Consider the following 22,524-nt stretch of genomic DNA (forward strand, 5'->3'; position numbering starts at 1 on the left):
CCGGCGACACTCACGTGGGCGGTGTGGTGCGTCAGAGGTGGTGCTCCATGGCGGCGAGGATGTTGTGGAGCGCGGTGCGCGCGTCGCCGCGCGGCAGGGCGCCCAGCACCGCGCGCGCCGCGCCGCTGTGCTCGCGCTGGAGACGCTTCGTCTGCTCTATGTGAGTACACGAGCTGATCCCGGCGACACTCACGTGGGCGGTGTGGTGCGTCAGAGGTGGTGCTCCATGGCGGCGAGGATGTTGTGGAGCGCGGTGCGCGCGTCGCCGCGCGGTAGGGCGCTCAGCACCGCGCGCGCCGCGCCGCTGTGCTCGCGCTGGAGACGCTTCGTCTGCTCTATGTGAGTACACGAGCTGATCCCGGCGACACTCACGTGGGCGGTGTGGTGCGTCAGAGGTGGTGCTCCATGGCGGCGAGGATGTTGTGGAGCGCGGTGCGCGCGTCGCCGCGCGGCAGGGCGCCCAGCACCGCGCGCGCCGCGCCGCTGTGCTCGCGCTGGAGACGCTTCGTCTGCTCTATGTGAGTACACGAGCTGATCCCGGCGACACTCACGTGGGCGGTGTGGTGCGTCAGAGGTGGTGCTCCATGGCGGCGAGGATGTTGTGGAGCGCGGTGCGCGCGTCGCCGCGCGGCAGGGCGCCCAGCACCGCGCGCGCCGCGCCGCTGTGCTCGCGCTGGAGACGCTTCGTCTGCTCTATCCCCGGGCCTTCTACCACCGCCTTGTATAACTGGGGAGGTTTTATTGTTTTTAGGGTTCTGTATCACAAAAAGAACCTTTATAGGATTAATTTTAATAATTATTTTTAATTTTCGCACGAACGCGTAGGAGTATCAAGTTGAAATTTACATGAAATACTCAGAAATACGGTCTCTTTCAGCAGTGAAAAAAATCACGCTTAAAAGACAACCTGATCAAAAGATATGATCCTTCATGTCGCATATTTTGCAATTTCACAAGAAGGTCATAACTATTTACTTCCTATTGCCTAAATAACATGAAATTTGGCAAGAAGCAATTTCTTACAGCACGTGTAAAGGAAATGTCGGAAAACTATAAATATAAACTTTAATAACAAATAAAACGAATTTACCATTACAAAGTTATTGTTTGTAATTGGTGCAACAATAGTACCTAGGCATTGAACGTCAAAGTTATAATTTAAAGTATAAATTTGAACTTTTATACTTAATTACCTTACCTATAAGTTTTACGGAACCCTCAGTGCACGAGTCCAACTCGCACTTGTCCGATTTTTATAACATAATCCTGTTCTAAAAATCGGATCAAAATTGACCACTGACAGCCAGTTTCTCCATCGACACTAACACATTTTCTATTACGTTAACTAATTTTTTCCGATATGTGTATTGTAGCTACATAAAACTTTTTACTTTTAGTTCATGAAGGAACCGGCAGTAAATCAGCGAATGTAATCTATATTGTCTACAAACACTGAAAATAATAAAATCCTACATACCAACTAGAAGAAGATGCACTACCGGCTTAGAAATTAAGTATCTTATGATTTTGTACGTAGCATGTGTAAAATAACAAACCGACACCAACAATTTATACTACGCTAACTCGAAGTTTAGGTAAAATCGTTTTTTTATGCCAAGTTGCTTAAAATGTGTTGTTTTATATGTAATAAAAAAATCGTGAAGAAATATATAAAAATAACGAAGTTACAAATTTTATACAACGCTAAGTAAAGGTACTTTTTGAAATCAGTCGATTTTAATTACGCTAACTATTGTTAGCGGAGTATACGCGGGAAGGGGACGCACCGCTTGTTCGTTTATATTAATCTAACGACACTTGTCGCTGTGTTAGATGTGATCGCGAGATTTTAAAAACCTTATCAGTAAATCATGATTGATAGTCTCATTGTTACAAGTTATTTAAAATATTGTTGATGTTACTTTATTATCACAAAAATGTTACTAAAACGAGCTAAATATTTAGTGAATTTAATCAAAAAGGAGGAATATTCTTTGAGTAGTGTTGATAAAAATGGGGAGATACTGCTTCCTACTGTTGAGAAAAGTAAGTTTAATGTGTTATTAAAGATTATAATGTATGTCAAAGTAGATAAATATGTTTTATTGTAACACAGTACGTTTTTTTGAAAATTTGAGCCGCTCAATTCAATGTCCGTGTAACACTACGCTAACACTTACTTAGCGTACTTTAATACGTTGTTTTATATTTGTATGTTTGTAAAATGCATGACTTAGCGACTTTTACGTTGAAATACTTATGTGAAAATGTATGTTAATTAGTTTATTGGTGGTATGTTGACTATTTTTTTACATATATATGTATTTTTTTATAAAACAATCATATGATTTCAATACATTATGCCTATTATTCTATAATCGTTGCCATTGCCTGCCGAAGTTGATAATCCTAAATTTGTGGTTTTGTATAATCACATCATGTTGGATGAGCCTATTCAAGAGCATGCTTATTCTATATCCAGTTCTACAAGCCAAGATATAGTCAATTACGAAAATGATTATAAGATATAAATTTAAACCACGTTCCACATAATATTTATTCACCAAAGGTATTGACTTCTATCCAAAAACCTTCTCTATTGACGTTAACTCCACCAAGTATGGAACCTGCATACATAATACCCCCGTACCTTCACCCTATTGTGATTTTTCGGAATCTTCACAAAGTTTAAACAATACTTTGGTACCGACTTGCGAAGATACAGAAGATAGAACACTCATACCTGAAATCAGTAGGTCAGCCCAGGAAAGTCTTCTCGATTCTTATGGATAGCGACCTCAGTGGGAACACAGATTCAGTATCAACAATATCTACTCCCAGTAATTCAATTTCTTCGCCTGTAGCATTAATTAATGATAGTAACTATTCAGCAGTATCGAACCCAAAAAACTAAAATGTAGGTCTAAAAAATATTGATGTAGGTCTCAAACGTCTTAAACTTGAAGATGAGTGGATACTTACAAAGAGAAAACTTTTGTGTAATAAAGGATTGGAATATACCACCTGAAAAGGAAAAACTAAAGCACCAAGAAACATTAAAGTCGGTTGCGTCAATTATCGTCTGCAATGTCATAATAATACAAGCGAAGAAGTTCGTATTGACCTACTTGATGAGTTCTGGGGTAATCACGCGAAATAATGGAAAATCATCGCCAAATATGTGATACAAAAAAGCTAGAAAACTGCCACTAATGTTGACAGCGAATCTAGTCGACGATCACACACTTTGAATCATATCATCATCTTCCCATAAATTCTGACAATGGTAACACATCACCTAAAGTTTCCAAAACAATGTTCTTGAATATTTTTGATATTAAAAATCCAAGTAAACAATGATTTTACTGGTGTTTCTGATGATAGAGGTCGGGATAAAAACCATATCTATATAATTTCAAGTGAAATGAAACAGAGTATCATAGATCACATTATTTTTTTTTTGCCCCTGTGGAGTTTCACTACGTTAGAAAACATATAAATAAAAAATACTTAGATCCTACTTTAACTTTTACAAAAATGTTGTTGTATGTTGAGTTGTGTGCCGATAATAATTATAATATTAGAGTACAGACAGTATAGAGATATTGCTAACGCTAATTAGGAGATAGGTTCTATTTCCCAAAAACTTTTTTACAAAAATTCATACCGCCTTCAAGAACCACTAAAAACCAAAAAAAGATTTAACATTATTTATTTACTGGTTACGAATTTTGGAGTCGGTGCCTAATAAAAAATAAAATATAGCAAAATATAAAGACCACCCATGACCACGAATGCTGCAGTCTTCAAAACGTCGGGAGAAAATTAAAATATAAAAAACCGCGATAAAATCTGAAAATAGTTTAATTTTAAAATATAAAGATTTAAAATATTAGTATGATAACAACGTTACACCCGAAAAGTATCATACATTTTAAAGAAATTTATTAACAACTGAACACGAGGAGAATGCAAGTGATGATAAGGTTTGAATGTTTAGAAGATTGATTACAACCTACTGCTTAAATTATGTTATTTATATTTACTAATTAGAAGTTTTGTTTTCTTTTAAAAATAACAATATTAAGTCCAATCTTGAGATAGATATCATAATATACGAAGTCGAACTGTGATTGACTTGATCCCTTATCGTAAATTAATAAGAAAGTACTTACCTGTAATTTTAATAAAAAGTTGATTAATATACTATTTTTGTATTCATTATACATTTACCTGTATAGAGTAATATTATCTTCATAATTTCATCTATAATTTATACAAATCAACGTGTATAGAATGTTAAATGATATGCTAACTTAGAGCACAGGTCGATGTATAGTACGCTATGTATAATTTGTCGGCTTTTAATGCGATATCCGCCAGAAAAGCATGTGCCGATAAAATAAGGCTAAGTTAAATATTTTTTTATTTAGCATAGGAATTTATAATTATATATCTTGTGAATATATATAGGAACCTAATTTTATATTTAATGCATAATATTCTCCAATTTTCTTACTGCAACGCAATAAAAATAACACTTCTTTAGGACTGTGGTCTCCCGTAACACACTACGCTAACATTAGTTAGACGTGTGTAATATGTATAATCTTATTGAGGAATTACATGTATACACGGCTAACTTGCACTAATTTAAAAAATATAAATAATTAAGGAAAAATAAATATGAGAAATTATAAATAATAAGTTAATCATTGAGGGTGCCAAATTTCAAATAAGTATCTTAACTAATAAAAAAGTTATCACGTTTTTCCCTTTAAACGCCTCTCGTGTAAAGTACGGTTTTTTGAGTTAGCTTAGTATAAATTGTTGGTGTCGAAACATTCATATCACTTACTGCCGTTTTCAATAAACGATGCCAATCACAATCTGCAATCTGATTTCATGAATGAACCAATCAAAATAACTATATTAACATACTTTATTCTGATTGGTCCATTTTCCCGGTAGATAGAAAAAAGCGATTGGGATCGTTTATTTAAAATAGCGGTTTAAATATATATAAATCCAACCAAAGAAGCTTACATACAATTTAAATAATACATCATTTATTTATTTTATAGATGATGTTACTTATATATATGAATGATTCATCAGTCATAATCCAAGCGTCATTTTGAAAGACTTATGCTGCATATTAAAATACTTCCTAAGAGATTTATTATCTTAGTTTAAGTACTAAGGGTAACCTTGCATCGCTAATCTTAACTTTAAAACCATAGTATAATGAGGGACGTTGGTATCATTGGATAATTTTGTGTCTGTTGCTGAGTAATACAACAAACACAAATTTTAAAGGCAATTGACTAATACGAAACGTTTTTTAGAATCTCAAAAAAAAATGTGTTGTAGTTTTATTTATCTGCAAAAGACGTTATATGTATCTTCAGATTCAACATCGTTACAATAGTGCCACAATAAAAAAAAAAACTAAATAACTTCAAACAAACTACTAAATCCAGTCTTCGGGCTGTTACTGAGCAGAAAAACCTTAAATCCCAAATTTTCCCCAACCACGATTTGAACCCGGGACCTCGGCTCGGCGACGCAGGTGCAATAAAGTACGCCACCGAGCCAGTCAACTGTCTAAGTAACTTACTGCATGATAATCGACGTCTTGTACGCTAGTCCTTCCCGCCTCGATATACTCGTACAAATCGGGCCTGGCTTCCAGCGTGAACGCCAGGGGAGCTCCCACTAACGAGAAGGTAGCAGGTTCGGGTCCCGTGAACGCCTCTAGGTCGAGGAACGCTTGCCATGCCAGAGCTAGGTGACAACCGAAGAGATAGCCCTGTAATAGAAAGATAAGAAAGTACGATTATATAAAAGTGGTTGTAATTTCATAAATTTTGTACAACTAGGGTTAGGACGAAGTGCAATAATTCCAACTATAGCTGTGTAAACTAAGGGTATTTGAGCTAGAAGTCAGGGACCTAAATTCAATAATAAAGTAATGGCGTATGAACTTAGTCAACAAAAAATTACAATAATTGATAACTAATGCCAATGTATTGAAGACTGATATGTTTTTTAATATTGAATAAATATAAATGTTGTCAATAAAAAGGGCAACTCAAAGTTAATTACAAACATAATCTGGGTCGTGATATGAAATTCTTAGAAGCTAGATTGTTTCTTAATGATCTTCATGCAATAGATTTCCAAGATATATAATGGTTGTAGAATATCAACTCCAGCTAAGTAAAAATTAAGAGGCACAAATTTAGAAGACCCTACCCCAAACGACCAAACCAGTGATGGACAAATTAGAAGGCAGAAAAGAATAATTGCGAATTTACTACATACTATGATAAGCGAAGTCCTACAAACTCAAACTAAAAACAACCAGAAGTAATATAGAGGCTGTAAGTGTAAATAAAGATCTACGGAAACCAATTCGCAAACACACCTAGTGAGTTAAATAACCCTTTTGCTAGTTGCAAAATTACGATTACGGAGTGGTCGTGCATACAAATTAAAGTGAATGATGTCAGTCAAGGTTCCTTATTGACCCTCACTTTACGAAACAAAATGTGTTGATTCTGGTTTTAGTAAGTACAAGTGATTAAACACTAGTAGTACGGACATATGGTATGTCTAGTACAATATCGAGGATACGAAAGAAATCCAAATAAATAAGCAGCTTGTTTGTTACGTTACTAATACACAAAAATTTACAAAAACCTAAAAATATACATTAACAACCCTATTAATACATAGTGGGAAATAAGTTAGGTGAACCGTGAATGAGCTAGTATCACTTATTCTTTCGAAGCTGCTTTTCGGCCAGTTAACCTTCCTTTCCTTTAAAGCCAGCATCCGTTATTCTGGCTTTATGAGTGCCTGTAGATGGTGGAAAATTACTCAACATCAGATAATGAACTTGCTGGACATCTATGCTATTTACCCGTACCTGTGTTTGCAGTGCCTGATTGTGTCCGGCCAGCTTGAGCGCGGCAGAGCAGCTCTTGCCAAGGAGCGCCCCTGCAGCCAGAACATGCCGCGCGGCCCACTCCCGCCGCGCGCACCCGATCACTCCAGTCATCGGCAGCGGGTCCAGGATGCAGTCCCATTCTGAGAGTAGAGAGTGAAGTGGTGACGTGTAAGATTTTAATTGGATCATATAATTTATGATAACGAGAAAAAAAGCAACCTTACAAAATTAGTATTCACAGTACATTGACAACTCAATCCCCAACCACAGAAAAATTCGCGAGAACAATAAGGAAAAACGTGAAACCATACTCTATTCTTTGACTTTTTTTGTGAAAAATTCATTGTCTCATGCCGCCAAACACGAGGCATCATTAAAACATAATTAAAATTAAAAACTGCAAAATTGTAGCTTGCTATGCCAGCAGAACTCCAGCTGGTCTCCAGAACAAAAATCCAAAAAAAACTCCCAATACAAATACAGAAATTGAAAGTCCAAAATTGCTAGGAAGTACCAGGTCATCAGAACTGGCAAGGCGTTTGTATTCGGCTCACGCGCCGCTAGCATTCAGGGCACGGTGGCGTTCCTTACGCGCGCACAATGGCGAATTTCAATAGTTTATAATAGAAACGCTACTCGATCGGAATGCGGCTCTTGTCTTGGACAAAGGTTTCGGCTAGTGTGGTTAATTTGAACTGTTCTTGGACATTATGTTAAGGTTGGGTCTAGGATTTTTAAGGCCTACAAACAATTCACACTATGGTGAGTGAACACCACAGCTCATGGACAAGGCCAGAGAAATCGCAGCTGCAGTCTAACCTTTAAGGAATAGATTGAAAATTGTGTTTATTTTTAATTATAAAAGACATATTTTGATGCCAGAATTGAAAAAACGTTCGTTTTTAATATTTTTTAGTTACAATTAGATTATTATCTCTCCATGAAAATAGTTTTCGTTTTACCTCAAATGTCATCTGCGTACAAGACATACGCTCCGTTAGTATAAACTTCACATCACCACACCATCGGCGATATAGCAATTCTCAAGTTTAATTTGAAAAAATCAGAGATGTGATATTTGGAATCGATCTGAGACCCTCCGCTCGAAGCCTACTCATCTACCATTTGGTTATCTATAATAATAATAATAATAATATCAGCCCTGTATTATATACTTGCCCACTGCTGAGCACGGGCCTCCTCTACTACTGAGAGGGAATAGGCCTTAGTCCACCACCCTGGCCTAGTGCGGATTGGTAGACTTCACACACCGTCGAAATTCCTATAGAGAACTTCTCAGATGTGCAGGTTTCCTCACGATGTTTTCCTTCACCGTTAAAGCGAACGATAAATTCACAAAGAATACACACATGATTTTTTTAGATAAGTCAGAGGTGTGTGCCCTTGGGATTTGAACCTGCGGACATTCGTCTAGGCAGTCCGTTCTACACCCAACTAGGCTATCGCCGCTATCTATACTTAAATATAAATAAATACGTATTTTATTCCAGTTCCAATTGACTGGCGACATCCATTACGTGTGACATATTCTGAAGTCACTTACGATTATTTCAACAATTTGGGTCGGAAGGGAAACTCGATTGAGGTCGGTTTTGCGCCATGAATACAATCAGTTTCTTTGCTCCTTACTTATAAAAAACGTAAAACATATTTTCTTATATTCAAGTCGCGTTGCGTATTGTCCTCCCATGCACCGTCTTGGACAGCCTAGTGGATGAACTTACCTCTTCCGCCCAACTTCAGGGGCGTCTAGGCGGTTACGTTTGGGTTATCTGGTATTGCAACCTAACTTTGAACCACATAGATATATGGGTACTGGAGAGACCAATGGGCTGACTCTGCTACACATATACACCATACAATGTAGTGATAGTGTGATCTTGTCATAGAAATCGTTCGATTTTCAAAAACCATAGAATATGAACAACTCAGACAAACATAAAGCTCTGGCGCTATAAATGAGCAACACGTTTTCTATTTGCGCTGTGTGACGGATATGTAATATTTACACAATACTTTTAGAGCAAAGTGTGCAATGTACACGGAATCACAGGCTGGTCTCGTGTGTTGAACATTATGTGTGTCGATCATGGAGGAATTTTAAAATACCTCTGTTTTTTTTTCATTAACAAACTCATAATGGGATGTTGGCTCATAATTAAACACGAAGCAAATTCTGTTTTTCGAATCAAAAATACTTGCTAAATTTGTCTTATAAATTCTACTAACAATTTTAATATCGTTATAATCTATCTATATATATAAAAATGAATTGCTGTTCGTTAGTCTCGCTAAAACTCGAGAACGGCTGAACGGATTTATCTTATCTTGGTCTTGAATTATTCGTGGAGGTCTAGGGAAGTTTTAAAAGGTGAGAAAAATTCGAATAATTGCCGGGAAAATCCTCAAAACAGCATTTTTCTATTTCCCATACAAACGTTTTCTAACTAATACGTAGAGTCAATTTGAGCTTTATTGCTATTGTATAAAGTTCACTGTTGTCTAAGCAATGTAGGTGTGTTCCTAACATCAAAGCAGTGTGCGTTGGAGCACAGAATATAATAATGTAATGTCGCGTTCTGAAACTCAACAAAAATGATATCGCGGACCCGACTAAATTGAACAGTCACAAAATTTAATATATCATTAGTTATTTGGTTGGCTTCACGATATTATTTCTTTTGTTTTACTTTAAAATGCATGTTTTCGTTATGGACAATTTTTGAGCTACTTTTGCATATCTATACTTATAATAAATCTGTAGAGAGGTCAATTCTGTACATGAAATATATTTCCAAAATAACTGGGGGTGATTAGGGATCGATACTGATGCCAAAAATGCAATTAGTAAAATTTTTGTCTGTCTGTCTGTATAACCGTTATAGAAACAAAAACTACTCGACGGATTTTAACTTAACTTGGTACAATTATTTTTCATACTCCTGAGCTGGTTATAGTATACTTTTCATCACGCTACAATTAATAGGAGCATAGCAGTGATGAAAAATGTTGGGAAAAACGGGAGAAGTTACTCCATTTTTTAAGCTTCCGTCATTTCGTGTGCAACCTTAATGGTTAAAAGTTCCTTCGATTTCACCAGGATCCCATCATCAGACCCTGACCGGACAATCGGACCACCTGCATACCACCATAAATTAAAAGAACATCCCGACAAATTGAGCACCTTCTCCATTTTTGAAACCCGAAATCCACGCGGGCGAAGCTGCGGGCGGAAGCTAGTTAAAAATAAAAACCTATTGCAAAAATAAAATTGTTATTATTATTATTGTTTGTTATCAGGCAGGCAGTATATTTAACTGATATGCCTGTATCCTGTAATTCTCAATTCCAGTTTCACTTCCCAGCAAAATATTACGTCCAAATTCCCAGCAAATTACTTGTACGTTAAATTTCTGTACCTAGAGAGTTCAAAAGATCGATTAGAACTTTTCCTTTCTTAACTATTCTCTACTTAATTGTCTGCATCCTTTTTTTTTATTAACGATATTTGGTATTGTTTCATATCTGCATCATCCAAAGGTTGGCTGATCAAGAATGCCTCGGCCTGAAGTCCGCCTTACATTGTACAAGAAGTGATTAAATAAATTGTACGCTTTCAAAGTTTATAAGGTGACATCAAACACTTCATTTTAACATGGTGCCCATAAACAATCAGATCGAGATTCCCAGAGCACGCGCCATGAATATGTGATTGGTAGGGAAAACCGCATACCATGTGCGGACTCTGTGCGTACATTACACAAGACGGACTCGACCTGCGGTTCAATGTCTAGGACAAATAACTTATTGCTAGCTCCACGTTTTCCTATCTATAAAAATAAAATTACGTTTGTAATGAAATCAGTAGAACTGTTGAACCGACCCGAAAGCAAAGACACAAACTCCCTGAATAATAAAAAATTGACTGCTTTGATTTTTTTTTTATTGAACATAGGTGTTTTGAAAGGTGTAATACATTCTTTAGAATCGGAGCAAGAGCTCCAGAGTTTGGCGAGTCCGAACTAAAAACAGTTAGTAAAATTACTTTCTATTTCCATTACAACAGTCAATATTTGGACTTAATTTAATAAAAATTGTATTATTACTCTTAATAAACATAAAATGATACAAATAGACAAAAATGATACTATTTAAGATACTAAAGAAGAAAGACAATACCATAATGATAGTAATAAAGTTCATGATCGTGAAATTATTGCGCATTTGGCTTTAAATTACATTTGTAAAACAAAATGTATTGTTTAACAGCAGGTTTTTTACAGTTTTTATTCATCGCTCTCTTAAATCTGATAGTCATCAGATATAAATCTAGATATCAAACTCAAATATCACTGTGTAATCGTAAAATATTTCAGTTCTGGGCGTTGAGAACAAAATCTCTTTGTGATTCCTGATAGCAGCAATACAATGGACAGATTTTTACATGTTATTGCAATTATAATATGTATTTTTATGTATTAGTATATGCGCTGCAGGATCCTTAAAAGAAAGGGCTAAGGCAGAAATGGCAAACCAATTACGCGACAAAATAATTATAATAATTGAGAATGTAAGGCAACAATACGATAATTGGGACTTAAGAATACTTAATAGTGTCTTTTTAGCCTTTTTTTGCTTAGAATGACGAGACTAGCTTACTATTCATCCGATAGTAAGCGGCACGACCGCCCATAAATAATAGAATAAGCGGTAGAGTAAGTAAATGTCGTCTTTTCGTAAATAATGGCACGTTAATGAATAAAGATTCCCCATGGAGTAGGAATTACGGAAAGGCCTCTCCTATTCTTCCTTCTATGTCAGAGTATACTGACCTGATGCCTCCTCTCTGTCCTCCTTCGCGAGTGGTCGTGACGGCAGCGGGTTGTTCTGCTCGTCTCTCTCCCCAAGGAACTCCGCTTCAGCCAAGTCGCGGACTGCTGACGACATCAACTCCACTAACTCTTGGTTCCTGCGAATTAAATATTATTTTAAATACCACCCATAGTGCTATAATTAAGTTTATACGGGCTCCTGTTCTTGAAATGGGTCTTGCTAAAAACGCATTTTTTCTCTGTGTTCTTTTTTTTAAATGAATTGCTATAAACACCTATACCTTCTACATTTACGCAATTACTTTCATGTTATAATACAAATAATTTCTGTTAGATTCAGCATATTAAACCACGGAACGGAGCGTCCTATTAAAGGGCCGTTTCAAGCAAGTGCTAAGAAATTGACATTTCCATCGTATTTTTCCCGATGGTGTGCTATATATATTAAATATTCATAAATTGGAAAACTGTAATTCAGAGACAGAATTTACGTATATATTTGTCGCGGAATTTTGCAGTATGGCACAACATTCAATATTAGAAAACCATAAACCGCAGTTCAAAGATAAGTCAAAGTACGTTACGTGTGCAAAGTGAAAGCATTTAAATGTCACAAAAACGTTACGCTCGTCCGAGCCTTAGAAAATGGTGTCGAAAATGATGTTATGTAAGGCGCAGTACACTAGTCACTAAACAAAACACAATGCTAGACTAGAATGTAGCGTTCTCTTTGTTTGCTGGCAGTGTTAGTTGTTGCAATATCTCTGGTAGTTAATGGTTTATCTTTATTAATAATAAAAATATATAAAGGTGTGAACTCCCAAATTATAAATACAAGACTTGATTTTAGATCCCGAATAGAATTCTTTTCACAAAATGAAAATCAGGCAACTGAGCAGAATTTCCTCAAAATCTATATTTATAAATATTTTCTTAATTTATTATTTTAGTAGTTTCAGTTTTCAGTCATAGTTTAGGTGTTAGATTCCATTCATGATGAACAAACTCGTGCAATTGACCACGCCAGTTACAACTTTAGGCGAACGTTTAGTTAATCTTAAAGGTCTTTCTCCGGTCTACTATAAAATGAAGGAACAGCAACTGCACCTGCGTATTGCGCACACACTTGTGCATTATAATATGTCCTGCGTACTTGGCTGATCTCCGTTGAGATTGACCGCTGTGGCCGAAATCCGGTTAAGAAGGAATCAACTAATTCTGATTGGTTCATTCTCAAGATGGAATTAAAGATAAAATTTAGGGTCGTTTATTGAACCGGCCGTATGTAACCGACAGAAGTGCGGCTTTTCGACGGGTCCTCCATACATTTATTCCATTTATTATTACCAATACACTCAAAGGCGATGCGTGTGTATATACCAATAATCGATTGATGACGCAAACTTTATACAACGCCAGTATGATAATTTATGCAATGTTATGCTTTACCTACGCGTTGTTGCGTGAAGGTTCGGGAGGGGACAGATTTCGCATCCAATTAATCGCTATGTCAAAATTAACATAATCAAGTGTGTTGAAATTATTTGAATAATAGGATGAGCGTTTATTGATTAGATTTTAAAAATATTGACTCTTATGTTTACGCGAATGTGAGACATTAAAATAAAACTATTTAAAAAAAAATTATCGCAGTTTCTTTTATTATGATTTATAAAAATAATACTTAAAATAATTTTATTTTAATGCCTATTTAAAGTTGATATTTGTTAGGACTTTATAAAATGCAAATTGCATTTTTGATGTTTAGCACTAATAGACTAATATCTGGTTTCTCAAACTAGTTTTATGTCCGAAAAGTTCATAGTGAGACTAATCACTTTCAAGGCAAGCTATAATAACAATTAAATTTATCTTGTTTCATGTTTAAAGTATTAGCCAAGAAAGTTTAATAAACACTCACTGCGCATGCGCAACACATTTGTTTATTGTATGTAAAAGTATATTACTACTAAGAACATAGCATAGGCTTCAAATATTAAAATTGCTGTCAATTTAAAATTAATGACACAACATTCAAAAGGGAAAGTGGGAAATGCGCTTCACGGTCACCATGGGTCCATTCTCGAAGGGTCATTCGGTAAAATGACCATTCTACAACGTGAATCAGCATAAGATTTTTCTTTAATACAAGCTCGCCTTGGAGTTTATTGATATTATTTATTTTACGAAAGCGGGAATACTCACGAAGATGTTTTTTATGATTTTGATGACTTTTATGTTGTTAATCAGCTATGTTCAATAGCGGTGATGAACAAAGCAACATTTCGTAAGAAACTAAATACATTGATGCTCAATAGTACACTAACGGATTGGAACGTACTGCCGAGACAAAAGTCTACGGGTTCAAAACCCAAGGCCCACGGCTCTGATCTTTCCAAGTTACATGTGTATTGTTTATTATTATTGTTTAATATTATATACTGGAAAACTACCTCAGAATACTTCGTAAGAACTTTGGAAGTATATCATTCTGCCAACCCGCACTAAGCCGGCGTGGTGGACTAAGGTCTAAACTCTCTCAGTAGAAGACGAAGCCTATGCTCAGCTGTGGGTAGAATATAATACAAGGCAATAGCCTTGTTAGATTATTACACTAGTAATAATCGCCATGCACATGATAAAGAACCAAATTACAGATTCCAACGAGTCTTTTAGGGGTGAGCTGATAAATCGAATAAGACAGGCATTAGTCTAGCAATTTGCTACCAACGACCGAAGGTATATTTGGACTACACTGATCTTTCCAAGAAGCTCAGTAAAGTTGATCCCCGTGAGAATAATTTAACTGAAATAAAGTTGCATATTACCACAAACATTATAATTTTCGCGATATTTGTCTTTCAAATGACCTACCAGACCCAGACTGGTTTTAAAAATAGCTTTGTTTTGATTATTCTTTTTGGTAAATCAGTGTTATTATAAATAATATTTTTGCATAACTTGCTATGCCTGTGTGTAGTGCATGAAGGTTATGTAGATATTTATTTATAGAATGTTTAAGAGTTTTGATTAATAAAATTATTTTACAATTACTTTTTTCAAGTTTAAGTGCCTATAAATAAGCAGAAACACTGCCATGATGTTTTATATTATTTATTTTGTAAAGCACCTATACAAACTTAAAATTAAATTGGAAACTTTTCAAGCATTGTGCTGAAGTGATTTGGTTAGTTTTTACGATCGCCTAGATCGAGGATCCAATTCCGGGCAAATCATGTTAAATACACGAAATATGTTACGCCGGGATTTGAACCCTTCCGCATTGGTTTACTGTCCACAAAGCTCCCACAAAACCAAAGCAGCAATAACTTTAACCTATGATCAAACAGTTATTCGCAACGCAACGTCCACTAACCACAAATAGTTCTTTTTTTTTAAACGAGCATAGCAAAGTGACTACTGCATCTCATGGTAAGTGGAGTGGGATCCAATAGAATGTCGACTGACGAGGGATGATTACCCATCGTCAGTCGATACTATTTTGCCGGGCCGTTGGAACCGGATACACAGAGGCTGATCCCGGAACGCGACACTGTTACATGGGCTACTATGGCGGATTTCAACACCTTGTGTACGGTGGTCGCTATCCGGACGGATATAAAATATATCCTATCACCAGTATTTATACAATTCACATATCTCAGTGAAGACTTTTACTCGAACAAAATAAATAAATGTTCTCGTAATGAGTTTCGTAACCCTCTTGCGTATGTAACTATATTACTTGAATCATAACGTGCGTTCCGAGTCGGATCATTAGACAAATCTCAAATCACATTTATAGAACAATATTTTTTAGTACTATTCATACTTGTACTAGTGGGTTGTTTGATCAGGTCTAAAGAGCCACGCTACAGATACAGTTGTCAACAAAATAAATGTACCGGAACTTGGTTATCCTTAACCGGAATAATACCTTTTTTACAAAACCGTCGTGAAATACTATATTGCTGTTTATTTATGGTGAGTAAAATATCTGGAAGGAAATTAAGCGCTGGCTCGCTATTACAAAGGTAACCGTCTATGTTATATTTTTTGCACAAATTAAATTATACTCTACGTCTTTTTCAGTAAAACTTTCCAAGAATCCCGAGAGATAAATAAATAAAAACCATTATTGTCTTTTAAAATTTTTACAACATAAATTTATAATATTTTTTTTCCAACACAATATTTTTAATAACATTTTTTCCAACATAATTTTTTTTCCAACGTCAATAAAAATTAACATAAAACCTTGTTATAATGAGGCAGCGACTTGTAAACAAAATAAAAGACACAATCAACAGCTTACCTTAAGTTAGCCAGTTCAGTACAAGAGTTGGCTAGCAGGTAGTCCCCACTGAGGAGGGCGATTTTGTTGCCGAACATCATATCGTCGGGTTCGTCTGCGGTGCGGCGCGCGTTCATGTTCACCAGCCCTTTGTGAACCAGGTGAGAGGTGCGGATCATCTCAGTGACCTCTGCGAGGGCACGTTGGCTGAGGAAAAGGGTTTACGTCGACCTTCATTGAATTAACCCGCAAAATTTTATGCTTTTGCTACCTGAGTGAATGTAAAGCCGTCTAACTATTTGATAAATTTGTTTATTATTATGTTTATTAAAATAAAACAAATTTGTATAATTTATGCAATATCAATAACCAAATTTAATTACGACATCTGTTGTTAAATATCTACCTACATTTACAAATAAATTGATGAAATTTAAACCTATATCTACAGCATTAATAGGCTGGCTCTATTGTATTATTTATTACTACTCGAAGAAAACATATGTGAGATGTCAGCACTTAGCTTACTGCATGTTTTGCTGAATAAGATTTCCGGAAATCTTCACAATTTTCTGTCCTTTCTAATGTTTATTCTATGACTCTACGACGGTCAACCATCTATGATTCTACTGATATTTGAAAAGTACTCAACTTAAATGCCATCCACTACGCCGTTAACAGCCTATGCAATAAAAATTTTCTACGCTAATGGCATAATATTTGGAGTTTATTGTGAAATAAGCGGCGACAGCCTAGGTGGGTGTGGAACGAAGTGCCGAGACGAATGTCCACAGGTTCAAAACCCAAGGGTACACACCTCTGAGTTCTCTCAAAAAAAAATGATGTGTGTATTCTTTGTGAATTATCGCTTGCTTTAACGGTGAAGGAAATCTACATACCCGAGAAGTTCTCTTTAGGAATTTTGAGGGTGTGTGAAGTCTACCAATCCGCACTAGGGCGTCGTGGTGGACTTAGGCCTAATCCCTCTCAGTAGTAGAGGAGGCCCGTGCCCAGCAGTAGGACAGTATATAATACAGGGCTGATGATGATGATGATTTTTAACCTGACTTGATTCTTATGTTCCGGGTTGGTACTTAATCCAATGACGCGTATCAGGAAATCGCAAAACCAGTTTGACAACTTTCTAAAGTTCAATATTAACATAATATTTTCTTATTTGGTCAGGGTGACCTTGACGTCATAATCCTAATTACATCTTCGTTTATAAATTAAATGGAATATTACAGTTTTAATGACGCCGATACATTAACGAGGGATATCTCTTTGTCAGTGATTCATACAAACAACTATATTAAATAAGAAACAATAATAATTTAGGAGAAACTTACTGAAAATTAAAAAAATATATTAAAGCTATTATTTATTAACTATGCGGAAATATTGTTTGTTTGACAAGATTTTTGAGTCAATGTTTCCCTTATTTATTATTATTCATTATACTACGACTATATTATAGTATTTCTTGTTATATAGTTAAAATATACAAAAATGTAGGTGTTTCCCGCCGTTGCATGGATCTACTTAATAAATATATTAAAAAATCCAAAGCAAATTGCTGGGATAAAAGGTAGCCTCAGTGTTAATCCAGGAAATGGTCTACCCACGTATTAAAATTCATCCAACTCCGTTCAGTCGTTCTGCGCTTATTTCCAACAAATATCAAAACATTGTCACAACTTTTCGGATTTTATAATATTCATTTAATGTTTTACGAAATTTCAACCTATTTAGTTTAACCACAGTAACAGGTGTAAAGCGGTTTCGTACATTTAATTCGCACGTATTGAGCGCGCACTTTCCTCACTGACGTAATTTGTGTAACACTCCGCTTGGAATCCGTAACGTGGAAATACATGTTTTGAAGGAATCAAGATTTTATTCACAATGTCGGCGATGCGGAGTAAAAACCTAAATTCTTAGAAAATTGGCGAAAATCGTTTCAGTAAAACCTTTGCATGTTTACGTAAAATATTTTCCTTCCTTGTTTGTTTTTTTTTATTTTTTTATTTTAGGAAAACTTACAACTACCACAACAAAAAGTGGTAAATATAGCTAATGGAAGATCAATTAAAAGTTTGCACAAATATAAAATTTCGTTGCACAAATCCTCACTAGAAAATCAATAATTTACATTTTACACATAATATGTCTATTGTCTTTAAGAATAAACTTCTTTACTTTAAAAGTAAATGCAACAATGACGTCACTGCCTGACTGTTGGCGTGTGAGATAATTTCCTCCTTTCTCAATCGTAACAATATTAATTTTGTTATTAAATAATATCAGATTAATAACCTGATAATTTACGCGTTCAAATATCCTTTTCACATAGTATTTATTATTGGAACTTGACGAAAAGTCTGTAGCATATCTGCCTTCCTTCAGTTGGTTGTTTTGTTTTTTTTTTAACTTCAATGTTTCAAATACAGTAATTACTCACCTGTGCAAGACTCCAGCGGCCTTATCTTGTTCCATGTCGGGAATCTCGGCGCTGTGGCCTGCCGCCTTGGACACCAGGAGCACGATGAGGCCCCACGCTTGCATGTTGTTCTTGCCATTGTATATTAGATTCCTAAGAATAGATAAATAATGTTTAATATACATAATGTAGATAGGCTTAATAAAAACAAAAAAAAAATGTTACGTTCTTTACTATGATCAAGTAGATTTACCACGATATGAAACAAATTTTAAATTTCGAAGTCTTATTGAAGCCGCCGCGCAGAGACGCATCGGCCTGCCCGCGGGTTTTGTATGTAGAGGCTAGAGCGCTTTACTATTATGAAACACGTATGAATTGACAGGTATGGAAGTGTCTCTATATGGATTCTCCTTTAAGAAATACTAAGTTGCTATTAGCTCACTTTATAACGCTTACCGGGATATGTTATCCTGGTGAGTAGAGTTATCGGGATATACTTTCGAAGTTCAAGGAACTATGAGGCGATGATGCATTTTCTTTCATCGTATCCTATGTTCACTTTCGCGTGACGTATTAATTTCATAATATCCTATTACGATGAAGCCATCTCTAGTTACAGGATAGAGTTCAACTTTATCAAATTAAATAATATCAAATTACTTTAAGATTGATTCCTAAGATAAGAAAAGTAAAAAATACCGATATTCGTATTTAAATGTTATTATTCATTAATAGAGATGGAATAAAAAAAATATTTCATGTACTTATGTAACATTGTTTTTAATGTTTTTTTTTAATGTGAAGTCTTCGAAAAAATTGTTACAGAAGTTAATAATAATATATTATGTACATGGGCCAGGCAAAACTGGGGGTCGAAAATTAAATTTTTGACAGGGTAAAATGTATCCATTAACTTCTCAAATATATATGGCAAAATATTAGACACCAATACTTAATGTTGGGTATATAGTACATACATATTTACGTTTTCATTGAAAACATATTTAGTTAGTAATATTGCTTATTTAATGCCTAAAGTTGCCACACCTTAAAAGGTACACATTTAACTGTGTGCAATTCATACAATTCCGCAATTAACTATTTATCTATAGTGTACGTGCGTCAGTTTAATAATTATTTTGTACGCATTCTGAAACCAAGCCCATTTTAATGAATTAAATATGTAAGTAAAACGTTTTTGTACTTGGGAAGACGACACCAATAAATCAGAATATGTAATTAAATAATGAATAATCATAATTCGTAACTATAAAGTCTTCATGTGCACGTTTAATCAGAGTCTAGGGCCCTATATTGAGAATTGAATTAGCGATTTTTATTTCGAAACTTCGAAGAATTAAGATTTCCCATAGACATTTACCACCCATAATGGAGATATCCTTTTATCTCCGTATAAAGTAAAAAAATATATTTTACAGGTTTTTAAAACTCACTTTGCAGTTTTCAGTAGAGGATGATTGCTTCCCACCAATTTTCGCAAATGTAGGGCGACATTCGCTATTTCATCGCTAAGGATCCATCGCAAGCTGAGGAATGAGGTCGGATAGCCAACGATCTTCTCCGCCTCGCTCACCGCCCTATTCCAATCGGTCTTCGAGTTGTGTTGGGCAATACTGGCCAGTTGCGTGCTGCTTGTAGTCACTTCCCTGGCGCAAGGTCCCCAAAGTTTCGCAACAACGTTAGATGAACAAACTTTCACTAGGTCGCACCTCACAACGCATCTCGAAGGGATCAAACGGCTCAAACTCATTTTTTAATCCGAACGAAAAATTCAAATTTCGAAAGCGCAAAGGCGTTTAAAAATATCCGTACAAATTAAATCGACTAAAGCGTTTTGAAACAAAAATAACCTGATTTAATTATTGAATATTTTTTACCCTTACTTAAATTTAAAATCTAGATTCTATGCAATGATAGCACAAAACAGATTTTTTCGTAAGTAACTGTGTAAAATTTTACAACGTCCAACGCTTTCGCGCTAAAACGATTGACTGATAGTTTGAGCGTATGCAACAGTGAACGGAACATTTTGCCGTTGTATTGAATGATGTTGAACGAATGACTATAACTAAATGTTTGCACTGCATGGAATCGGGATGACTTAGGGTCTATTATAGCGCGGTAGCTTCCTAAGTAGTTAATTTGATGTGATACTTCCTAAAACTAAATGAGATTGTGACGCGTGCTCGTTATAACTAAAAGCTTGTCCGCATCACGTCAAAGAATAAAATTATATTATGTCAACGATATATGGTTATATTATTGCACCGCATCGTGTGCCTAGTCCATCCCAGGATCGAAACCCAAGTGGCAGACATTGGCTTCTCAGATCAGTGTCAGACCGAAGAATTGCATTTGGGTCTGATATGGCGATAGACTCACCCCTATTGTATCATACGGCACTCAAGAAGCGGAAAGTGGGTGCCATGATTGCATTTTATCTTGCACATCGGGGACAAAAGCGTAATGTGTTTGTTTTTGTTTGTACGTAATATGAATCTAGGCACAATCTAGGCAACTATTCGACAATCACCGACACCATTGTCAGTTCTGCGACGCTGATGCATGCTGACCTCTAGCGGAAACATTGAGAAACTCAGAGGCGACTCCAAAATTTAAACTTAAGTAAATTTTACTAAATAATTCTTTATAACTCTTAAAAATTGATGAGGTTACGTTATTACTTATTATTAGTCAAGTAAAAGTTTTTGTATAGAACTTAGGTATCGGGGACTATCGTGTCTGTATTCTATACTGGGATCATATAGGCAAGTATATTATTTATTATATCAAACATTCTATTATTTAAATAAATATCTGATATTAATTTTAATATTCGTGTGACTAACACGAGTTTAAAAATCTTGTAAATTTATTAACCCACTTTGGTAAACTACGATAATAAAAATAATAGTAGATACAAATATTTTATTTAGATACATCTAGTGAAACATTTTTGAACTTTTTTAATATAAAGTATCTTAATGCTGTTACGTCTGCGGCAAAAGGCGCCAGTGGGTTCATTTCCAATCCCAATTTTACTTTCATACCTATTTTTTCTTTATTTTCTTGTTATTTTCACTAAAAAAGTAAATAACTTATTATAAAATCATCCTGCGAGACAATTAATCAAAAGATGTCGCTATATGCATTTTAGAATTTTAGTAGTTGAGTATGCTAACAGATGGCGCTACTTATTTAATATTTTGTTAATGTCTTTCCTTGCTGGAATATTACAAATAAAAATTTCGAGTATCTTATGAAAAAATATAAGAAATCAATAGAAATTAGACAAAAATATCACAAAGTCGTTAGTGTTTTATTTTAACTCCATGTTAGATGCAATCATGGATATTTCGGCCTTTAAAATTTAATATGACGAAATTTTAAAGGCAGAAATATCCATGATTATTAATTATTTTTACATTTTTCTTTCAACTGCGAGAACTAATCACTAACTAGACGTGAATTTAAATTCTTTACTTGCCAATACTTGTTTAGTTACCCAGATTAAAGCCGAAACAAAATGTATGAAAATGGACCTTGAGGTATCGCCTTAAATTCCAACTAATTTCGTTACTGTTTTTTTTTGTAAAGGTTTATCGATCTTAACAAAAATAACTAGCATAATCTATTTTATTGTAACGTTGCTAGAACTATTAAATTAACAACATTTTCCCAATTTAGTTAAGAAATAGGTGTTGTGCAGTATGCCAGTAATCAAATCAAATAAAATTCAAAAGAAGAAATTTACGTGCCTATTTATTTCCACCCAGATCCAACTACAATTTTTACAGATTACGATACTCTACACTGGTCATTACTATGTATGTATTTTGCACAATATCGGTTTGTGTTTTTTTATTTTAAAAATCCTTGTTATAATATTCTCATTAAGTATAATCTATGGGAACTGAAATGTCAAACGAACAGTAGGGCAACTGGCAAGCCGCAGCTC

The 22,524-nt window shown here is 35.3% G+C and overlaps 1 protein-coding gene across 1 annotated transcript; it reads right to left on the reverse strand.

Annotated features, from left to right (window-relative positions):
- Positions 1 to 555: 555 nt before the first annotated feature.
- Positions 556 to 20,570, reverse strand: LOC115452076 (decaprenyl-diphosphate synthase subunit 2). Its single transcript, XM_037443716.1, has 7 exons — positions 20,000 to 20,570; positions 18,564 to 18,695; positions 16,124 to 16,309; positions 11,809 to 11,945; positions 6,935 to 7,095; positions 5,621 to 5,812; positions 556 to 727 (listed from the first exon to the last, which is right to left on the reverse strand). The coding sequence occupies exons 1-7, from the start codon at positions 20,314 to 20,316 to the stop codon at positions 569 to 571; spliced, it is 1,284 nt and encodes a 427-aa protein (XP_037299613.1). The 5' UTR covers positions 20,317 to 20,570; the 3' UTR covers positions 556 to 568.
- Between the last annotated feature and the right edge of the window lie 1,954 nt (positions 20,571 to 22,524).

The sequence above is a fragment of the Manduca sexta genome, chromosome 26 (assembly GCF_014839805.1).
Source record: "Manduca sexta isolate Smith_Timp_Sample1 chromosome 26, JHU_Msex_v1.0, whole genome shotgun sequence".
Lineage (NCBI taxonomy): Eukaryota > Metazoa > Arthropoda > Insecta > Lepidoptera > Sphingidae > Manduca > Manduca sexta.